The sequence below is a fragment of the Ceratotherium simum genome, chromosome 23 (genome assembly GCF_057802395.1).
Source record: "Ceratotherium simum simum isolate JZ-2026a chromosome 23, ASM5780239v1, whole genome shotgun sequence".
Taxonomy (NCBI): domain Eukaryota; kingdom Metazoa; phylum Chordata; class Mammalia; order Perissodactyla; family Rhinocerotidae; genus Ceratotherium; species Ceratotherium simum.
Genome location: NC_141922.1, coordinates 5,665,989 through 5,686,720, shown reverse-complemented (window position 1 = coordinate 5,686,720; position 20,732 = coordinate 5,665,989). Strand labels below are relative to the sequence as shown.

The following is a 20,732-nucleotide window of genomic DNA, read 5'->3' as shown; positions in this document are numbered from 1 at the left end:
CTCTTCTTTGTCTGCCCTGTGCTAAAATCACTGTTCCGTCCTTTGCAGGTTGATCACCTCTCTCTCCCTCCCCCTATAAGCATATACCTGACAACACGGTGAATTTTATTCTCCATCATCTTTTGTCCAAATGGTAATATGAGCCTGGCTCTGTGCTGGGCTCGGGGGCAGATGACTAGATGGCAGTAGGCCAGAATCCTGCCTACAATGAGTGCTCCAGGCATGAGGATGCCACCCTGTGATAACCGATGGGGACCCAATGGGTCTGGGATGAGAGATGCCAGAGCTGCTGGCATCAGCCTGAGAGAGTTTGGGGAGCCTTTATCCAGAGGGTGCCAGGTGAGAGGGGTTTGGGGTAATGGTGGGCTTCACAGGCAGAGAAGGGACAAGGACGACCCCAGGAGAGAGGAGAGCTTGGCAGAGGAGGAGAAGTCAGGCTTTATGCCAGGAAGAGAACAGATGTCCTTCTCTGATGTGTGAGATGGCCTGGTGACTGTGGCCACGAATTTCCAAGGGCAGCTGGGGTCTGGGTGAGAAGGGCCAGCGGTGCCTCTCAGGAGAGGTCTCCGAGGTCACTGAACAGGTGAGGGGTGAGCTCAGATCCAGGCTCCAGTGTGGGGTGGAGAAGCCACTGGAGGAAACAGAATAGATTCCAGAGGCCAGGCTAGAAATCCAGGAGGGAGGTAGGAGGGAGACCGAGGCCAGAACTAGAGCTCTAGAAGGAGATGGGTACCAGGGACAGCTGGCGGGGGCTTGGCCATGTCCGGAGCAGAAATCACAGTTGCTGGAGACTGAGGGGTGCGACATGGCCTTCTACTACATCCAGTGCAAAGAAGCCGGAATCCCCAGGACAGCAAAGCTCCTCCCTGTATGTCATGACTTAGGTCACTCGGTCCATGAGAACAGCAGAGGTTGTCTTATAGCTTAGGAAGAAAGAGCCTGGTCTTCAGAGGAAGATAATCTCAGGTTCAAATACTCTCTTTGCCTCTCACTAGCAGAGTGACCCAGCTGACTGAGTGAACATCTCTAAGTCTCAGTTTCCTCGTCTGTAAGCTGGAAATGATAACAGTGTACAGTTCACAGGACTGCTACAAAGATCAGGAAGGTAATGCATGTAAGTGCCTCCCACAGAGCCTGGACTGTTGTAAGTGCCCCGTATGCCTTAGGACTTATTAGGAACAACAAAAAGTCTTGCTGAGATTAGAAAGGAGAGTTCCCAATCAGAAGTGACAGTAGCAACTTATTTTAAATCTTTTTTTTTCATCAATAGAAAAATCCCCTGAGACTTCAATCTAAAAACCAAGAGTGGAATACTCAGCTCCTGGTTATACATGGAGCCCTCGGGCCTGGGGGTTGCACTGTCTATTCCCTCCCCACTCCCTCCTGCTGCCCACGGGACCTCACTCTGTGCATGGAACAGGATGAGCGTGCATGTCAGCAAATGAAACCGCATATTTCCTGAACATCAGCCTTGGGGTAACGACTGAGAAACTCTTGGTGTCCTCAAGAAGCAGCCAGACAAGATGGGCCACTTGGCTGCACATACTCCTCTGCAAGGGAACCTGGCCAGCCTACTCTTGGGACAGCCTGAGCAGCTCTCTGGTTCTGATATCCAAAGGAATTTGACTAAACAAGCAGATAAGACATACGAGCAAAAAATAGTTGCTAGACTTGTAAGTCACAGTTCAGGAGCAATAATATGCATGAGATGACACCGTCAAGTGAAAAGACTGTGAATGTGAACTTCCCTCACTCCTGGTGTCCTTCTCTGAGAGCAGCTAAGGGCGTCTGCTTGGAGTTAGAATGCTAGGGCTCCAATACCAGCTCTCCTAGGTCCTAAATGTGACTTCAGGCAAGTGGTGTCACATCTCTGTTTCCTCATTTGTAAAATGATCAGGAGAATAGGGACCACCTGAGAGGACTAAGTAAGTGAGAGAATGTTGGTGAGACAAATGAGAGCATGAATATGGATGCCTTGCTCACCGCTGGCCCCTGCAATAGGCAGTCGATGTCAGCTGTGGTTATTATTACTCCATGTTTTAGCAGCTTTTATCTCTATTCTTACTACGTTATTTCCCCGAAGATGGGGAGCACCAAAAAAATCAGACCCTCTGTTAGGACACTTGACCTATTTGATTGCACATAATCAGTTCCAAGCTTCTTTCCGCTATCCAGCTGAAAGTGTAGTAAGGGCAGTGGGCCAGTCCTGTTTGAATGTGGACTCTCAGTGCCTAGGCCACATGAGGCCTCCGTACAAGTGATTCAGGAGGGAAAGAGAAAGGCTGAAAGAAGCGAGAGGTGATGTTAGGCTGCGAAGGCTGAGAAAGATGTCAGGGGAGGATTTTTATGATACCAAAAGGTCAAAGGCAGGGTATCAGGTGTTATCACTGGTATTACCATATTGTAATCCTCCCAACACCCTGATGCTGGGGCAGAAATGCTAGCACTTGATCCATAGGGAAACTAATGGTCAGAGTTGGAGGGCCCGGGTCTTGGGGTACATGGTGTCAGAGGGAATCTTGCCCTGGCAGACCACAAGCTCCTGGGTTCAGTGAGTTTCATTAGCACTTTGATCTTCCCTCAGGCCTGAGCGGGATCATTTTTAAGTATTTCAAACCTTGCTAAAGGAAGATCAGAGGCAACCTGAAGATTAAAGGAGTTTTTTGCTAATGTCTTAAAGGGGGCAAGTCAAAACTCCAGACAACGTCCTCCCCATCCCTGTCTGTTGATGGTGCAGAGGTTGGCAGAGAAAGCCCCAGGCTCCCTTCCGGGAGTCAGCACTGCTCCTGGATGCCACAGGAGGAACTTATAAACTGATTCGTCCTTAATGTGAGAACTTAATGGAAATGAACAATCCCGCTCATCCTGCTGAAGCCACAAGCGAGGTGACGCAGAGGAAGAGAGCTGGTTTTGGAGGATGTGGGAAGTGATCTGCATCCTGGCCCTGGACTAGCTATACAACACTGGCCAAGTTACCTCACCTTCTGAACCTCGGATTGTTTATCTGGAAAACAGTGACGTAGCAGACTCCATCAGAGGCCCCCTCCAAATTCTCTGGACATGCACCAACATGGCAGCTCCCTGCTGCAGGCGCCTGCCCCAGGGACTTCTATAGACACAGAAGGACACTTGGCTAGAGTGCAGGGCCAGCTGAGAGTTCCTGAGAGTCAGCTCCCCAGGGAGCAGCCTTCAACCAATGCCAACAGGAATTGGTACACTAACACCCCAGCTTTGTCGCTCCTTTTGTAGAACAACTCTCCAACTGCATCGTCCAGTCTCTGGGGTTTGTTGGTGGACGTGAGCCCCAGCTGTCCACAGAGGACACCTGTTCATTAACACATTCTCCCTTGGTTCCTTTCCTTTCCCTCATGTTGCGACTCCCTAAGTGGTGAATTCTGAGATCATTTCCCAAATAAACTCCTTGCCCTTGAATTCTGTTCTCAGAGGCTGCTTCTGCAGGATCTCAGTCTTCACTAAATGATAAACAGTTTTCACAGGACCGAGGAGGGGTGGATATGGAGCTTCTAGACTGAGCACAGGACCAGACAGAACCACTCAGCTAATGGCAGTGACCCTGTAAAGGGGCAAATGTATCCCCAGTGAACTGTCATCCCTTCTCCACGCACCTGCTCTCAGCACAACCCTGAATCCTCCATGCAGATTCCCAGGCCATTAGCAGCCTAGGCTAGTGGCCAAAGACAGGATTTATGAAAATTCAATAAGGTTTCATCCACCTCCGAGGCTTTTAACAAGTCCTAGTGGAGGAGAGACACTACACCGTTGATTTACAGCCTCCTGGCTGGAGCCAATTACTTTTCAGGTGGAATCACTTAGGCAGGAATATATTTCATGGGTGATTTTAGCTGGCTTTCATGTGGGAGGAGGGGTGAATTGTGTCCACCTCTGCTGCCTGGCTTTCTCATTAAGGGCTTGGTATGGTGAATCCTTATGGAGCAGACTGGACATGTAGAACCCTGTTAAACGATGGGGGGGGCCACACCCAGGTTACAGTTCTGCAGTCTCACTTACAGTCAGTTTTCTACTCTAAAGGGTCATTCCTACCAGATTCAGAATCCTAACTCCAGCCGATTAGGCCCCATTAAAAGGAGGATTTCATAAATAAGAAACTCTGAACTACTGTGTTTCTTCACTGCATCTTTGCCATATTGTTTTTTCCAGTTACCAAAAGACTAAAAAAACAGCCTAAGACAAAAGACAAAGCTGACGGAATGAAGTGGAGGGTTTTGTTCATCAGAAATTCTAGCCGAGAATTTCTTTTAAGAAAAACAGTTAAACTAAAACTAGCCATTTCCCAGGGGATTCCACACGTATTCATGGTTTCCAGGGACATTTAGGAAGAAATAGAGCCACCAGGTCTTCCTACCACCTTGAAATTAGCCCCCATCACTAGGGGGTGGGAAGAGAAGGGAGGTGGTCATCTCTGGTGGGCAGGAAATGAGGCAGGCATGGGAGTGGCAGGACAGAGAAGAGAGTGCCCTGGAGAATCTCAGGGAGAGAATAAGAGGCCCAAGACCAACTCTGGGAGGGAAGATGGCCACAGAGGGAAGGAAAGGGGATTTTTATTTTACAAGTGATATTGTGGGTAATAAATTGGATTTCCTTCCAAATTCTTTGAGAGACAAATGAAGAATGGTATTACCTTAATTATTTTTGGTTGTAGTCTGCATTTCTTGAATGCAAAACCAAGCAGAGGCTGGGCCATGTGCTGCTATGGTTTATATTCAGGTTGCATTTATTATGGGTAAAGTCAGACTGTACTCTGGGTTAAGATAATAATGGTAATAACAACAACAACAATAATACATGGATAGTTGGGATATGATGAGGCTTAGCAATGGCATTTGAAAAGGACTTGGTATTTGAGCTTTTTTTAAATAATAGTAAGACAGGTGCTACAGACCGAATGTTTGTGTCATCTCAAAATTTGTATGTTGAAACCTAATCCCAAGTGTGACGATATTAGGAGGTCGGGTCTTTGGGAGGTGATTAGGTCACGAGGGTGGAGCTCTCATGAATGGAATTAGTGCCTTTATAAAAGAGATCCCAGAGAGCTCCCTCACCCTTCCACCATGAGGACACAGTGTGAAGACAGCTGTCTATGTCCCAGGAAGCAAGCTCCCACCCAACACTGAATCTTCTGGGGTCTTGATCTTGAACTTCCAGCCTCCAGAACTGGGAGTGGTAAATTTCCGCTGTTTTTGTGGTGTTTTTGTTATAGCAGCTCAAATGGACTAAGACAACATGGCTTTCAAGAAAAAAGTAAAGGTAATTTTTGTGTGTGTGTGTGTGAGGAAGATCAGTCCTGAGCTAACATCTATTGCCAATCCTCCTCCTTTTGTTTTCCTTTTTCTCCCCAAAGCCCCAGTAGATAGTTGTATGTCATAGCTACACATCCTTCTAGTTGCTGTATGTGGGACGCCGCCTGAGCATGGCTGGAGAAGCAGTGCATCGGTGCGCGCCCGGGATCCGAACCTGGGCCGCCAGTAGCGGAGCGCGCACACTTAACTGCTAAGCCACGGCGCTGGCCCCAAAGTAAAGGTAATTTTAAGGTACATTAATAGGATATAGTGTCATTAGCAAACAAAGTACTAAACAGGAGAAGATAAAACACCAGGATTGAAAACTGGCCTTAAATTCTGAAGGTTATCATTCAGTAAAGGGGGGAGAGGGGGACATGCTCTTTATGGTACAAAGGGAAGAATTAGAAGCAATATACAGAAGACCATATCCTACTCTCTATGGAAAGAAATTTCTAATAAATGCCTATTCTCTTTGGAAATAATTGTCTAAATTTTAAATCCAGATGTACTAGCTTTGAAAGAAATGTGTCTTCTATTTCTAGAGGTCATCGGAAGGAGGCCAGCTGAGGATATTGAGAGAAATCTTCAATTTGGATGGGGGCCCGGACGTCATTGATCCTTATGATCCCTTATAGCTCAAAGGCTTTATAATTCCTGAAGTTCCCACCTCTAGGGAGTCTGCAAACTCGCACCCAGTAGACTGATGTGAATTATTCATCAAAACTAACAGTTTGAGGAACACTTCATAGATCTTATTTTGGAGACTGTCTTAAAGCCTTTCTTGATTCCATCTATGTTCTCACCTGTGTGCTAATTGGAGGAAGAGGGATAGTGAACTCACTTTTGCCTGAAATACACGAAAGCATGCTGTTTCTCCCTCATCACACGCCTTCCCCACCCAATTCAGTTTCACTGGCTATAACTCAGTTTTTGCCAAATTTGGCCAGAGAGTATTTATATATTTTTTTTAATTTTCGTGATTTTTGTTCTCTCCTCTTTGAATCAGACAAGTCTTGGTTTCCCCAGAACCTTATTCCCGTAAGAAACACACTCATAAGAAATAGTAACAATGTCAGCCACAGTAGACAGACCTATGCCCCTGACTGACCAAAGGATCAATGACCCACTCCCAGATCAGCTGGAAAAGAGTGTCCCTACAGTAAGGCCCAGGCTGCACATTCTTGGGAGCCAGCAGGGCATGGCTGTGTGCCCCCGGAGCAAGGAAGTGCTGGATGAATAAGGACTCACAGGAGGGCCAGTAACTCCAATGCCCGGGTCGCCACGGTTGCCGGGAGAGCCAGGTATCCCAGGTGCACCTTGGTCCCCCTAGAAAGAGAAAAAATAAGATCAACAGGTCAGTTCTAGGAAGGAGAGGGCCAGGGTACAAAAGGAATTGTGCTTCTCCCACTGTCCCGACTACACTCTCCATCTAGCTCCTCTCCCACCACCTGGACCCCACATGCCCCCTACAGTTCACCTAAGCAGCCCTTCACCCCACCCAGTCCAGCACACACGGACCACAGCCACCAACTGCAATCATGCAGCTTTCAAGGCTGACCATGACCCAGTCTTGAGCATGGCTCCTAATGTGATTATGACAATATGACCCCCCCATGTGACCACAGTTCTAAATTTTACTCTCCTTCTTCCAGACTTCATCATGCCTCCATCCTGACCACACCCAAGATTTGACCATGTACCTACGTTTCAACTCAGCTCCCAAATCACCAAAAAATTAATTAATCAACTCACCAATAATTTGTCAAGTACCTATATTTTGTGGGTCACTTTTCCAGGGGTAGGGAGGGGCAAGGATGACTGAGTACAACCTTCGCCTTCAAGCATAGTGGTTAATATAGTGTGGACTTAGGGGTCAGATGCCTGGTATTAAGTTCTGGCTTCAACGCTTATTAGCTGTTGATTTAAGAAAGTGACAAGCTTTAGTTTCTTCATTTACAAAGGGCTAGGGAAGAACAGCAGCTGCGACATCCACGGAAGTCATGCTCGTTGAACGAGATTAGGCAGACAGAGTGCCTGGCACGACACTCAGTGCAAGTAGCTGTCGTGGTTGTTGCTGTTCTCATGTGCCTGTCATTCTGGACTTTGATGGGAAGAAAGGAGAAGGAAAGAGAAAAAGAGAAGAGATTCTGTTCACCATTTCCGGTAGAAGGAAGCTGAGACAGAGTCACACCTTCTTATCCACAATTCCAAAATCCTCCACTTCTGAAAACAAGTGCTTATCTTAACCCAATTGGCAGCAAAACCTGACTTATACTGACACGGGCTATTTACAGTCTTTAATTATCCCATTTTGTATGGATATTTACACATTTCTGTTGCATCAATATTAATGAGTTTGATTAGGAGTGCTGCCCCACACGCCACAGTAAATGTTTTATATGTAGTTTGCAAATTACTGCCTTTCTAAGTTACAGAATGAATTCAATCCAAAACACACATGCGCCCGACAATTTTATGTAAGGAACTGTGCACCTATATTAGGTCAGCTGAACTGCAGCCAAGTCCAATACTGGAATGGCAGGTGACCTTGTTCAAGCCACTTCATATCTCTGGGATGAGTTAACTTGCATGACAAAGGGAAAGAGCCCTAGAAGGTTATTATGAAGAGCCAATGAGGCAATGTGCAGCAAACTGATTTCAGGTAGAACCTGATATTGCTGGGCAACACATTTCTTTATTAAGGTTTATGCTTTTAAGCATTAAAAAAAATCCAATTAATGATCAGCTTATCCTCTAACCATCATTTCAATTGGAAAACGGCATTTTGGACTTTTAAGAAAAGTAATGTTTGTAAGATGATTTGTTTTCTCTGCAGTATGACTGTTGCTTGGATGACTACGTATGTTATATATTTATTCAACCAGTGTTTGTCATTTATTTGTTGCAAGCAGCAATTGATGTTCTAAGACCAAAAGATGACTCAGTCATGAGTCCTGCCCATTTTCAATACTCAGTGGTAAGTTCTGAACAGAAATCTCGTTCATGCGAATTGGGAGAATCAAGGCTTGTGAAGTTCCCACAAATGAGATGAATCAAAATTCAAACTTCTCACTAGGCTCCATAAAATTGTCATTTCCCCTTGTCTCTCCAGGCCCAGGGCTGGTCACGCTCTTGAGAGCCATAGCATCCCTCTGCCCCACACTCACCTCTGTAAATAGTGCCCCCCTGAAATTCCCCAAAGTCCCAGACGGTGCACTCTATTTCTTTAGAATAATATAGTATGGCTGATTCTGGGAAGTACAAAATTCTTGGGACTGCTAGAAAATCTAATTTCTATGCATCAGGAAGGTGGAGAAGGAAGGAAGTCAAGAAAAGAGGCAAATATAGAAAAAAGTGTAATGAACTAAAAATGAATATGATCAGTGTTGTATCAGTCACCAGCACATTGCAACAGGGGGAGCATCAGCCAGGAAGATTTCAAACTGGAAGCCAGGTGACTCTAGGTCCAGTCTTAGGACAATGGCAGCCTGACCCTTGATCTTGGCTAGGTCCCATAACCTTTCTGTACCTTAGGATCCTCATTAGTTAGAACAAAAAAGAATATTCTAGCAAATTCCCATGTATTTTATAAAGACTCATTTAAAAGGTAAAAGACTATGTAACAGTGAGTATTACAGGTGTATTACTAATCATTTTATCAGCATAATTAGAAGACAGACAATAAGCTAAACACAGATATATCATAGAAATCCATATCCTTTTGGACCTCAGTTTCTTTTTAAAATATTCAATGTACATTTTCTAATTATTTTCTGTTTTAGCTTGGTTCTCCCTTCTTCCCAAGGCTATGTTTATGCACACCAGCAAACCCTACCTACTGCAAGCTAAACCACACAAGCAACCAAATTTGTATCCTTCTATGCTATTTGTTTACACCCCTGCTTCTTGCACATGCTGTTTCCCTTGGGGGATATTCTCTGTCCATATTCTAAGCTTCCAAACACCTACCCATCAATTAAGACTTAGCCCAATCATTCCATTTCCATAAACCTGCCTCTGCCTGTGCTCCTCTCTGTCCTCTTGCAGATATTTGTATGTATCTTCATTAATCTTAACACAGTGCCCTCCCATTTTCTCTGTCTGACCCTCTGACTTCTATGTGTCTTAAAAGCATTTATTCATTAATTCATTTATCCATTTATTCAACTAAACTAAAATAAACTATCCATTCATTCATTTATCTATATTCAATAAATATTCATCAAGTATCTCAAATGAGTCAAACCTTATGTTGGGTAAAATATCTATACGCTTTTGCATCCACAATGCCCAGCTTAGGGCCTGGCACAGGTGGCAGCCTTTAACAGCAATTTCCTGAATGCCAGAATGAATAAATCCAACATCACTCACATTTTGCCAGGTACTAAATTCTGTCTTTGACCAAAATCAACTTTTTACAAAGGAGGGAGCATGATAGAAAGACCTCTCCCAGCACAGCCTGGAATCTGAGTAACGATTGTTGTCTCCTGTAGGGTAGCCAGGCCTGGCTCCATCTGAGTGTTTATAGCCCAATGTGATGCTAACATTTTCCCCAAGCAACAACACTTCATAGCTTAATGGACTGAAACTTTTAAAAAATGGCCCCAAGAAAAGATTGAAAGACCTTAACGCTCTGTCAGCAAAAGCAAGAAGACTCATGATTTTTTTAAAAACAGGGCGCACATGAGCTAGAATCTATAATACTGACTTTAGCTCCTGTTTTGGCTGCAAGACATTCTGGGCCAGTTTAACAGTGTCCAGAGAAGAAATGAGTGAGGAAGTGTGGGGTCTTATAAGGAGAATGACATTTATTGAGCAACAACTATGTGCCATAAGATCATTTCCCTCTACAAGAGCTCTTTGGAGGTTAAATATGCTTTACCCTTGTATATAGAAAAGGAACAAAGAGTCTCAGAAAGAATAAGCCACTTGCCTTTAAGTCATCTATCTTGTAGGTAGGTGAGCTGGGATCCTAATCCAGTTCTGTATGAAAGCAAAACTTATTCAAGTCTCTAGAAACCAGTGCCACTCAAGAGAAGGAAAGGTAACTTTAAGAGTCTTCCTGCAGTTATAAGTAAATAGGATGGGCCTAGTGGGTGCCAGTGAAAACCTTTTTATAGCTCCCTTCCTTAATTCCAGGAAGTGCGTACAGTCAGCACCAGGGACAGCACCAGGGAAATGCATACAGCAGGCACCCTCTGGTACCTCTCTCTCTGTCTCTCCCTACTTTCCTCCCTCCTTCCTCCCCTCGAGCTCCCCATTCCCAGCTAAAGACCCCCCTGAATTCCAACTTACCTTCCCAATGCCAACTGACTATGGACACTTTTATTTTTAAACCACATTCTAACTTACAAATGTAGACAATATCAACATTGGAGTGGGTCATCTGTTTATACATTTTAAATAGGAGGAAACATTTGGCCAAAGGGACAGCATGACTTATCCTGGGTCCCACGGAGTTGAAACTGGTTGGTCAATTGGACCCCAGGTCAAGGCTCTCTGCACTCCTCACCCCAGGGTTTCAGCCTGCCTCTCTGCTCATCAACGCTCCCTCCACCCACTTCCACTTGGGCTTTCTCTCTCCAACAACATGGTTGCAGAGATGGGTAAGGCCTCTCTAGATCCCCACCTCCTTGCTGCAACCCTAAATCAGACTCCACAGGGTGTTCTAATAATAAAGATCACTAATGTTTATTAGGCATGTACCTGTGATAAGCACGAGGCTAGGCAACTATTTTTATTTGCATTATATCATTTATTTTTCCCCCAAACTCTGCCTGGGAGATAGATTTTATTAACCTCATAAATAATTATCACAGAGAATGGACATCTTAAGCCAATGCTTCTGGTGCCCTTGCCTTCCTTTCTTCTAAGAGGAGATCAATTTCTTGTAGATCCCAAAGGTTCCTCCTTTAAGGAGAAAAGTGAGAGCCATGAGCACTGCCGGTCAGACACTGGGCTCACCACATCACAGGGGAACCTCAGACACACTCCTTAGATTGGTTGTTAATTCACGAGGTTCTCCAGATATTGGGTCCTGCCCCCTGCTCCTCTCTACACATGCCCACTGCTCCAGATATATGGAACTCTTTTATATGCCTCCAAATTCTGACAAGTTGTTTCCAATGTTTTTTTTTAATTCAGAAATTAGGGAGTTGCCAAATATTTGCTCAGATCACTCAAAGAACTTGCTCATTTCTTTTTACTTTGATCATGAACAACAAAATCACTATTTGAGGAATGCACATTAGCCTACTATGACATCCAAGCATCAAGTTTGGATGCTTCCAGAGGTCAGCTGCCTGAATAGGGAAAATACCACAAAACAAAGAGCCTAATGTAGATGCATCAATTATTCCTGAAGCCTCAAACTTCATACCCTGGATATTATTGTAAGCAAGCCTTTTACATAAAATTTAATAAGCAACACACTGTGTGGTTATGTTACTGAGATCCCAAAGATACAGCTACAGAATATAAGGAAAAAAGAAAAGCTCTCCTACTATTAAGTGAATGAGTATCTGGAGCTTGGGATAGAACTTCCAGGAATAGCAGCAGATATGGATTCCAAGAGCATAAATAACTCAGCTAGGATGGACGGTGATGTGCTTTAGAAAGGTGCTAGTGGACTCAGAGAGTGGCTCTCGAGATGACTAGCAATGACACTGAAGGTATATACAATGAATTTTTTAAAATTTGTTTTCAGAAACATATGCAATTGGATAAAAAGTAACTATGATAACTATAATTGTAGTTATTGTAACACTTTCATTTATGTGATTTTAAATATACATGTTAAACTAAAGCAAAAAACTAAACAGTCTAATGTCCACCATTGACTATTTCACCCACATTCTTAAGTTTATGCATTTGAGTTGGTCAAATATTTTCTCATTAAATGTGGGCATATTTACAGTACAGGCTCATCTCTGAACACATTCTATCTCACGTTTCAGTGTCTCCCCCCATGTTAATACCCCTGCAGAGAATTCCTTCCTCATCTTCTTCCCCTTCCAACTGCTAAGCACACGTTAAAATCAGGACAAATTTCACTTCCCCCAAGAAGCCTTCCAGTCAAACTAGGCTGGGTCAGGGACCTTCCGCCCACCTCACTTGTGTCTGAGCTTCCCTCTCTGCTAGAACTTGTCTGCTTTGGCCTGTTTGTTTATCCATTTTCCTCTCTGGCTCCTGAGCTGTTGGAGGGCTGGGAACACGTCACACACGTCACTGTCATCCCACGGTCCACCTCCAGATCTGACATGCGACAGAAGCTCAGTGGATGTGCAACAAATGAAATAACAAATGCATTGGTAATTCATGCATAAATGAGTCAATGAATGAATGATTCAGTGTAAGGATAACTTCAGGAAAGCTTCCTCGATCACGCAGGAAAGTTCTCTTAAGAATACTCCCTAATAGGGCCGGCCCCATGGCTTGGCGGTTAAGTGTGCGCGCTCAGCTGCTGGCGGCCGGGGCTCGGATCCCGGGCGTGCACCGACTCACCGCTTCTCTGGCCATGCTGAGGCCGCGTCCCACATAAAGCAACTAGAAGGATGTGCAACTGTGACATACAACTGTCTACTATGGCTTTGGGGGAAAATAAATAAATAAATAAAATCTTTAAAAAAAAAAAAAGAATACTCCCTAATAGGCAAAGTCATCTTTTCTGAGTTGTGGTTGCAAGTGAATTGAGGAAGAGACAGCAGTCATCTACCTAAGTGTTTGCCTTTCCTCCTGGTTGATCAGCTAGATGACAGCCCCCACTTCTCCTGTAGTGTCAAGAGGTTGGTGGAAATGAATTACCACCTCCAGGCCTGGCCCACAAAATCTTTCCACAAAATCCTCTGCTGTCTTTTCCCTCATTTATCACTGCACACCAAGGATTTGGTAGAAGACACTGAGGTCTTAGAGGGTGGAATTGTCACTGAACTGAAGGGGTGTGAGTCCCTGAATGGCTGTGTGGATCAGAACTCCCCACCCACCACAACTCCCATTAGACTTAACGTGAATGAGAAATAAACTTTTATTGTGCTACGAGTCTGAAATTTGGGGGTCAACTGTTACCACAATTAGACTAATAACACAAGACTGCTTAGATCTATCTCTCCGCCAGTTGAAAGCATCTTCTGCAACTTCATTTAATGAGTCGACATTTATTAAGTACCAACTGTATGGCAACTACTTCAATATCACAGTTCAGAGTCACAGAGCGTTTAGTTACGTGAAATGTGATGAACCGAGGAAAAGGGAAGTAGATTGAGGTGACCAGAGACGCTTACAATTAAATTTTCCAAGGTCTCTTTCTAAATGCGTGGCATCCACAGTTTGCTTGGATAAACACTAACCTTGGTTCCTGGAGGTCCAGGTAATCCAGGTAGTCCACGAAGTCCCTGGGGAAATGAAAGATACAAGGACAGTCATGGGACCACAAGGGAGCATTTACCTGTCTACCACGTGCTGAGCTGTGTGCACCCTATGCTGTGGGGGTCCACGGATGGATGGGAGTCTTACCATGACTTGTCTTGTACAAAGGAAAAAACCTGTTTCTGAGCCAGAAGTCACTTAGGTGTGAATTCTGACTCCTCCACCTTTCTCCTCTGTGTGACCTTGAGCAAATCCCTCCATCTCTCTTAGCTTGTTTTCCTACTTAAGATCCTTATTTTATAGGCTCCCACAAGTAAGGCAAGGCCAGGTTTCAAAGTAGGGCTCATTGGATTCCAAAGGCTGATCACTTTCTTGTTGACGCTGCTATCAAGACCTGGGAGAGCCAACAGGAAAAGTTTTCAATTTCAGGATGAAGCGTTTTGCCTAACGCAGCACGCATGGCCAGAATTAAAATCACAGTCTACTTTTGGCAGTATTGGCTGAAAGAACCCGAGTGAAGAAAGACGGCACAGTCCAGTCCCTGTGGGTTCACAGCCAAGCTCTCCCACTTTCTGGCTATGTGACTTTGGCAAGTGAGTCACCTCTCTGAACCTCATATTCCCCATCTATAAAATGCGGTTACTGATACTGCTATGGTCTGAATGTTAGTGTCCCCCCAAATTCATGTGTTAAATCCTAATGCCCAATGTGATGGTATTAGGAGGTGGGGCCTTTGGGAGGTGATTATGTCATGAGGGCTGAGCTCTCATGAATGGGATTAGTGCCCTTATGAAAAAGGTTCCAGAGAGATCCCTTGCCCCTTCCACCATGTGAGGACACAGTGAGAAGTCGGCAGTCTACAACCCTGAAGAGGGCCCTCACCAGAACCTCACCATGCTGACACTCTCATCTGGGACTTCCAGACTCCAGAACTGAGAAATAAATTTCTGTTGTTTACAAGCCACTAGTTTACGGTATTTTGTTACAGTAGACCAAATAGGCTAAGATAAGTACTCACTTCTCAGGGTAGTTGTGAGGATTAAGTATAAGGTGCTTAGTACCTGACACAAGAAAATGCTACACTAGTTAATATAATAGTAGCTAGCTGAGTGGCACACACTATGGATTTATGTGAATCATCTCACTTAATCCTTGAGTGATAGGTGCTAGTATCATTCACATTTTAGGATTAAAGGAAAGTCACATTTAGGATTAAAGATGAAGAATGTAGGCACAGAGAATTTGAGTCCTTTGTCCAAGGTCACACAGGTAGCAAGTTGTTCTGACTAGAACCTGGGTCTTCCTGTCCCTCTTTATGAGGTGGTGAGCTCTTGAGAGTGAGACTGTCACATTCATCATTGTCTTCAGAGTCTAGTACAGAGCCTGGCTCAGATTGGGCCTCAGTAAACTGAGGCAGATTGCACTATCAGTCCCAACTCTTCACCCCGCTTCCTGTGAGAGGCTTACACATGCCCACCCACTGCCAATGGACTTGCAAGACCTCTCATGGGGGAAACAAACACTCCTGCCCTGTTGACATTGGGCTTGGCCACGTGACTTGCTTTAGCCAGTGGCAAATGAGCAGACATGACATACACTATGTGCAGGCAGAAGCTTTAAGAGTCATTGCATGTCTCTGCCATGAGAACATGGCATCTCCTTTAATCATGGGTTTCTTCTTTAGCTTGGAGCCCGGAATGAGAAGACAAATGAGGCAGAAACACAGCAGTCTGATCAGAGATGTCAAAGGTAACACAGGGCCTTTTCTTAATGGTTGAAAGCCACTGAGATTCTGGGGTTCTTTGTTACTGCAGCAAAACTTACTAATACATCTCACTTTCTGTTCAAGACATATTGAGATGCTTGCAACATGGACATAATATCCTCAAGCATTTGCACATACAGTCCATCTGTCTGGAACACACTCCCTGTGCTGTTCTGCCTGAAAATAATTTCTTCTCAACTTTCACTTTTAGCACAAATGCCACTTCCTCTGTGAGCTTTTCCCTGACTTTACACATGGACCAAGAAGCCTCTTCTCTATGTGCACATCCATGATTGGCCCAAGCTCTGGTATTCTGTGTGTATGACTGTCTCCCTATTGGGTCATGAGCATCTCACCATCACAGACGCTAATCCATCTCTGTGTCCCCAGCGCCTGGCCCAGAGCCTGACACACAGCAAGCAGTCCATGCATGACATTGTGCTGCATCTCATGCCTGAACTGCACCAGGGCACGCTGTTCCCCCACACCCTGTCCCTTTCCCAACCGGCCCAGTTTCACTGGCTATCACTCAGTTTCTACTAACTTTGGCCAGTGAGTCTTTTTTCTTTTTTTTTTTTTTTCTTTTCCTCTTTTAAGTCTATCCTGGTTGTCACGAGCACAGAAACCCCTGGACCTGACACTTACCGGCTCTCCATCGTTCCCCTTTCCAGGTGGCCCAGGGAGCCCGGGAGCACCAGGATCACCCTTGGGGCCAGCTGGCCCTGGGCTCCCCTCTTCACCTGCTGCTCCCTGGAAAGAAAAGTAGACAGTTTCTAGGATCAATGACATGCAGAGAGTGAGATTTTCAATGGTGAACCAGCCTGAAGTGGGTTGGCAGGTTTCCTGGTGATGCCTTGACTGTTTCAGGAAGCCCATCCCTCTGAGGACATAGAAAGATGGACTACATAATGTGTGTAACAGGCTGGATTGTGTCCCCCAAAATTCATATGCTAAAGTCCTAACCCCCAGTACCTCAATTTAGAAAGAGGGTCTTTGCAGATGTAATTGGTTAAGTTAGGTTGAGGTAATACTGGAGTAGGGTGGCCCCTAATCCAATGTGACTGGTGTTCTTATAAGAAGGGGAAATTTGGAGACCGATACGCATAAAAGGGAGATAATGTGAATACACAGGGAGAAGACAGCCATCAATAAGCCAAGGAGAGAGGCCTGGAAGCATCCTTGCCTCATGCCCTCAGGAGGAACCAACCCTGACAACACCTTGATCTAGGACTTCCAGACAGAGTGAGAATGGTGAGACAGTAAGTTTCTGTTGTTTAAGGCACCCAGTCTGTGACTCTGTTACAGCAGCCTTAGCAAAGGAACACAACGTGGAACACGGGAATGGAAAGGACATCAGTGGTTTTTTAGTCCAACCTCCCACCCAGGGCAGGAAACCATCGGGAGTGTCTCTTACAGGCAGTCCTCCATTTCTGTTTGAACTCCTTCCAGAGTGGAGAGCTCACCACCTCCCTAGGCTGTTCATTTCTTTGTTGGGCAGCTTTGCTACATAGTGTTTCTTTACATTCAACCAAGACAGCCCTCTCTGATATCTTCCCGACATCTGACACTCAATCTGTTCCCTGGAGCTCTGTGGACAAAATCTAATCCCTCCTCACACGATAGGCCTCCAGCAATATGAACACAGCTCAGGGCTCCAAAGTAGACAGAGAGAGAGCCAGGATTTGATGAGGGAGGGACCTGTGCTTTGTGCTCCCTCCTGGCAAATGGTCACGCTTTTGACCACAAAGCCATGAGCCCCAGGTGGCAGCCCTGGCTGTGGAATGTTGGGTGGAACCACATGAGCCGCAGGGACTCCTTTTCCCAGGCAGGGCTCCCTTGGGCCTAAGCTGCCACCTGAAGGTCTCCAGACATTCCCTGATGGAGAGGAGCTGAGGTACAATGTACCAAAGATGGGCAAAGCAAGGGACGGAGAGGATTTTTCCAAGCCACGGGGAGGATCAGCTTCCCCAAGCCTTAGGATAGCCACTGGACAGAGTGTGAGAAAGAGAGAGCATGCCCTGGTGTCGGAGGAGTTTTACCACTTTGCAGAGCACTTAAAGTTCCTTCCAAAACCAGCCCAGGGCCTTGGCCTTCAGCCTGTGCCCTGCTCCACCAAGAAGAGAGGTTTGGCTCCCCCTAGAGGTTGGATGTGCCAACAGCTCCCTGATTTTTCTCTTCTGCTCAACTAGCCTCAGAAAGCTTCTGACGTGGTGGTCACCCCTTCTAGGTTGTCAACGCCCTACTTACAATGTGTCCATAATGGAGAACAACCTTTTAGATGTAGTATAATCCAGGAAGAGCAGACGGGCCAGGATTTTTTCCCTCGCTTAATCTGGGTGTTCTACTTGTATGACTGCAGTCTAAGACAGGATGGTCTTTTTTTCAAAAAAATTTTAGCATCTGCATCACATAAGGGTTATTATTGAATTTATGATCAACTAACACCCCAAAACCTATGAGACATATTTTCCACAGGTTGGTTGTGGAAATTTTCTCTGAAATAAATCATTTTTTTCTTTTGAGACATGTATTTTAAAATTGAGCTTTCCTGCCAAAATACAAAAGTGTACATCTATTCCTGTTAAATTTTGCCAAAATATAAAAGATAAAATGACCACTCCATTAAAAGGTTCCAGGCGAAGTGGACTTTAAGGAATTCATATTGAATTTTAGACACTTGTGTGCTGGGAGGGGGCCTCTGTGGACAATCCATCAGGAGCTGGGGGGACACTGGGATACCTGTCCATGGATGTGAAACCTGCTTACGTGGGGAGATGAGGTGAGCCCTCTGACATGTCAATTCTTCAGTTAACCTTTGCAACCTACGATCAACATATTAGCGTCTCCATTTTACAGATGAGAAAATTCAGGTGCACAGAGGGCACCTGAGATCAAGATTTCCCAACCTTGGCACGATTGGCATTCGGGGTGGATAATCTGTGTTGCAGGGTCGAGGGGCGCTGTCCCACGATGGTGAGATCTTTAGCAGAATCCCTGGTCTCTACCCATTAGCCATCAGTACAGTAGAAGTTCCTTACCAGTAAACGTCAGAGACATTTCTTAAAATGTGAGGTCAGACATTTCAAAAAGCTGTGAACTCTCCTCCTCTGCCCCTGGGGTGTTGGTATTTTGTGGGGGACACTGTGTCTCTCTTCTTCCTAATAAATAGAGCTCTTTCTCATAGTTGGGAAGTTCTAACTATGCATGCAAAGGTGTGAGAGGGATAACTTGGTGCATCGAATTGCAAGAAAGCAGTATTTGAGTCAGATGGACTAGCTCTGTGGCTCACTAGCTGTGCGATGCAGGGCAAACGAATTAATCTCTCAGAGCCTCAGTGTCGACGTCTGTCAAATGGGGATCCCTCTGATTCACAGGTCTGTTGTGAGGGTTGCAAGAGACGGTTTCATGCCTCCTCCCTCCCTTCTGCTCAGAGAGTCCCCTTTGACTCCTGGGTCCTAAACCAGGCCCCAGCAGGGCAAGCTCCTCCTTGCTTCTTGGAAGTCGGGAGGAGCTGCTGTGTGCTGAGAGGCCGCACTGTGTCTTACCTTCTCTCCACGCTCCCCATCTTTCCCAGGGGGGCCTCTGATGCCGGGGGGGCCCTGAAGAAAGAAAGGTCGTTGATATGGTGAAGGTCAAGATGGCCTGTAGCTCCCAGAGAAGGGTGATCAGCTCCCCTTTTAGTGGACAACTACAGCTTTGTCCCCACTTGTTCCCTTCCCTGACTTAACTTCCCCAGGGGCCTTGCTGCTGTCTGCTCCCTGCCTGCATAGCTGTTGCTCCCCTGGTCTGCTCATACCTCCTTGCACATCAGAGCTCTAAATATGCAGGCCTGACTGTCCACTCTCCCTGGACTGTAGATCTCAGAGGCCAGGGCAGGGCCCAGGCTAGAGGGGACCCCAGGAGGACGAGGATGACCTAAGAACACAGGCTTGGCACCAGAGACCTGCTCCACCAGCATCTGTAGAGTCCCCCAGAAGTTGACCTTGAGACAAGGCTCAAGTGGAAGTGTTCCATGGATGCACCAGTAGGGAACAGGGAAGTGAGAAAGTGGAGGACAGGCAGCTAGTAACACTTTTGTGCAACTGTGGCTCAGTCCTGCTGGGGGCTCTGCGAGTCAACATAGGAGGCACCCTCAGAACATCTCCACCAGGGGTGAAGGAGCTGGGGCATTTATACACCCACTGATCAGAGTTGCTTCTGGTGGTGCTATTGGCCACAGGTCATGGGCCTGGCTGGACAACACAGTCTCTAGGAGGCCCAGGCACAGGAATGCAGGGCTGGCTCCTGAAAGTCAGCGGCAAGCACTGAAGTGAGGAGGGTGACATGATACTGGCAATGTTCCAGTAGCATCTACAGCAACCACTAACTACATGACTCAGTCTCCCTGCACCTCAGTTTCCTCTTGTGTAAAATGGGGCAATGGTAATATCCACCTCCCAGGGTCCTGAGGATTAAATGAATTAACGGGGTAAAGTACTTAGAACTATGCCTGGCATGCACAAATGCCCAGTATTTGTCCTCTAAATTGCTATGATTATTACCGTAAAGGTCGACGACTGAATGATACTGACTTCAAGCTATTTCAGGAGCACAATTCTCTGTTGCCCTTGACTAGATGCCATTGGGTGTTTTATGGCACAATGTTAAAGTCGAAACCAACGTTTACAGTGGATCTTAAAGCTAGTCCATTAGCAGACACCTTGGGACCCACGCAGGAGAGGCAGGATCCAGTACGTCAAGAGTGGTGGGACGTTAAAGGTGAACCAGCACAGCCTGCTCTCTCCGTTTTGAAGATGAAACATCTGAGGCCTCAAGGAGTGGCTTACACAGGGCTTGCAGCCAGTTCATGGCAGAGCTGTGATTGGAATCCAGCTACCCTAACAGCCAAGGCCCTTGACTTCTAAGGTTCATTTTGTTTCTTCTAAGGCAAACTCTGATGCTGATTCCAACATCAGTGACATATACGGACTTTCTGCAGTTACAACAACTTCATTTACCACGTGGCGATCTGATGTGTTACCTAGAGGCTTAGGTTGGTAACTTTCTAGGACATCTTTGTCCATCTGTAAAATGGGAGAGTAAAACTCAGGGAGATGCCCACTCCCCTGAGTTTCAGGGAAGATAAGTAAGGAAACTCAGTGGATAGGCACTGTGGATCCACAACCAATGTTGGTGTCTCTACTGCCCCCTCCACCCCAGACTACTCACCGTACTTCCTGGGGGGCCACTGGGACCAGGGGACCCTACAGGTCCAGGAGTGCCCTATTCAGAAGCAGAAGAAG

The 20,732-nt window shown here is 45.8% G+C and overlaps 1 protein-coding gene across 2 annotated transcripts in view; it reads right to left on the bottom strand.

The window, feature by feature from the left end:
* Positions 1-20,732, bottom strand: part of COL22A1 (collagen type XXII alpha 1 chain) — a 263,198-nt gene that overhangs the window by 76,464 nt on the left and 166,002 nt on the right. For both annotated transcript variants that reach the window (XM_004431045.3, XM_087447112.1), the window contains exons 35-39: positions 20,659-20,712; positions 18,996-19,049; positions 16,096-16,200; positions 13,667-13,711; positions 6,570-6,647 (exon numbers count right to left, since the gene is read on the bottom strand). In XM_004431045.3, the coding sequence (XP_004431102.2) occupies positions 6,570-6,647; positions 13,667-13,711; positions 16,096-16,200; positions 18,996-19,049; positions 20,659-20,712 (336 nt within the window). The remainder of the gene's footprint in view (positions 1-6,569; positions 6,648-13,666; positions 13,712-16,095; positions 16,201-18,995; positions 19,050-20,658; positions 20,713-20,732) is intronic.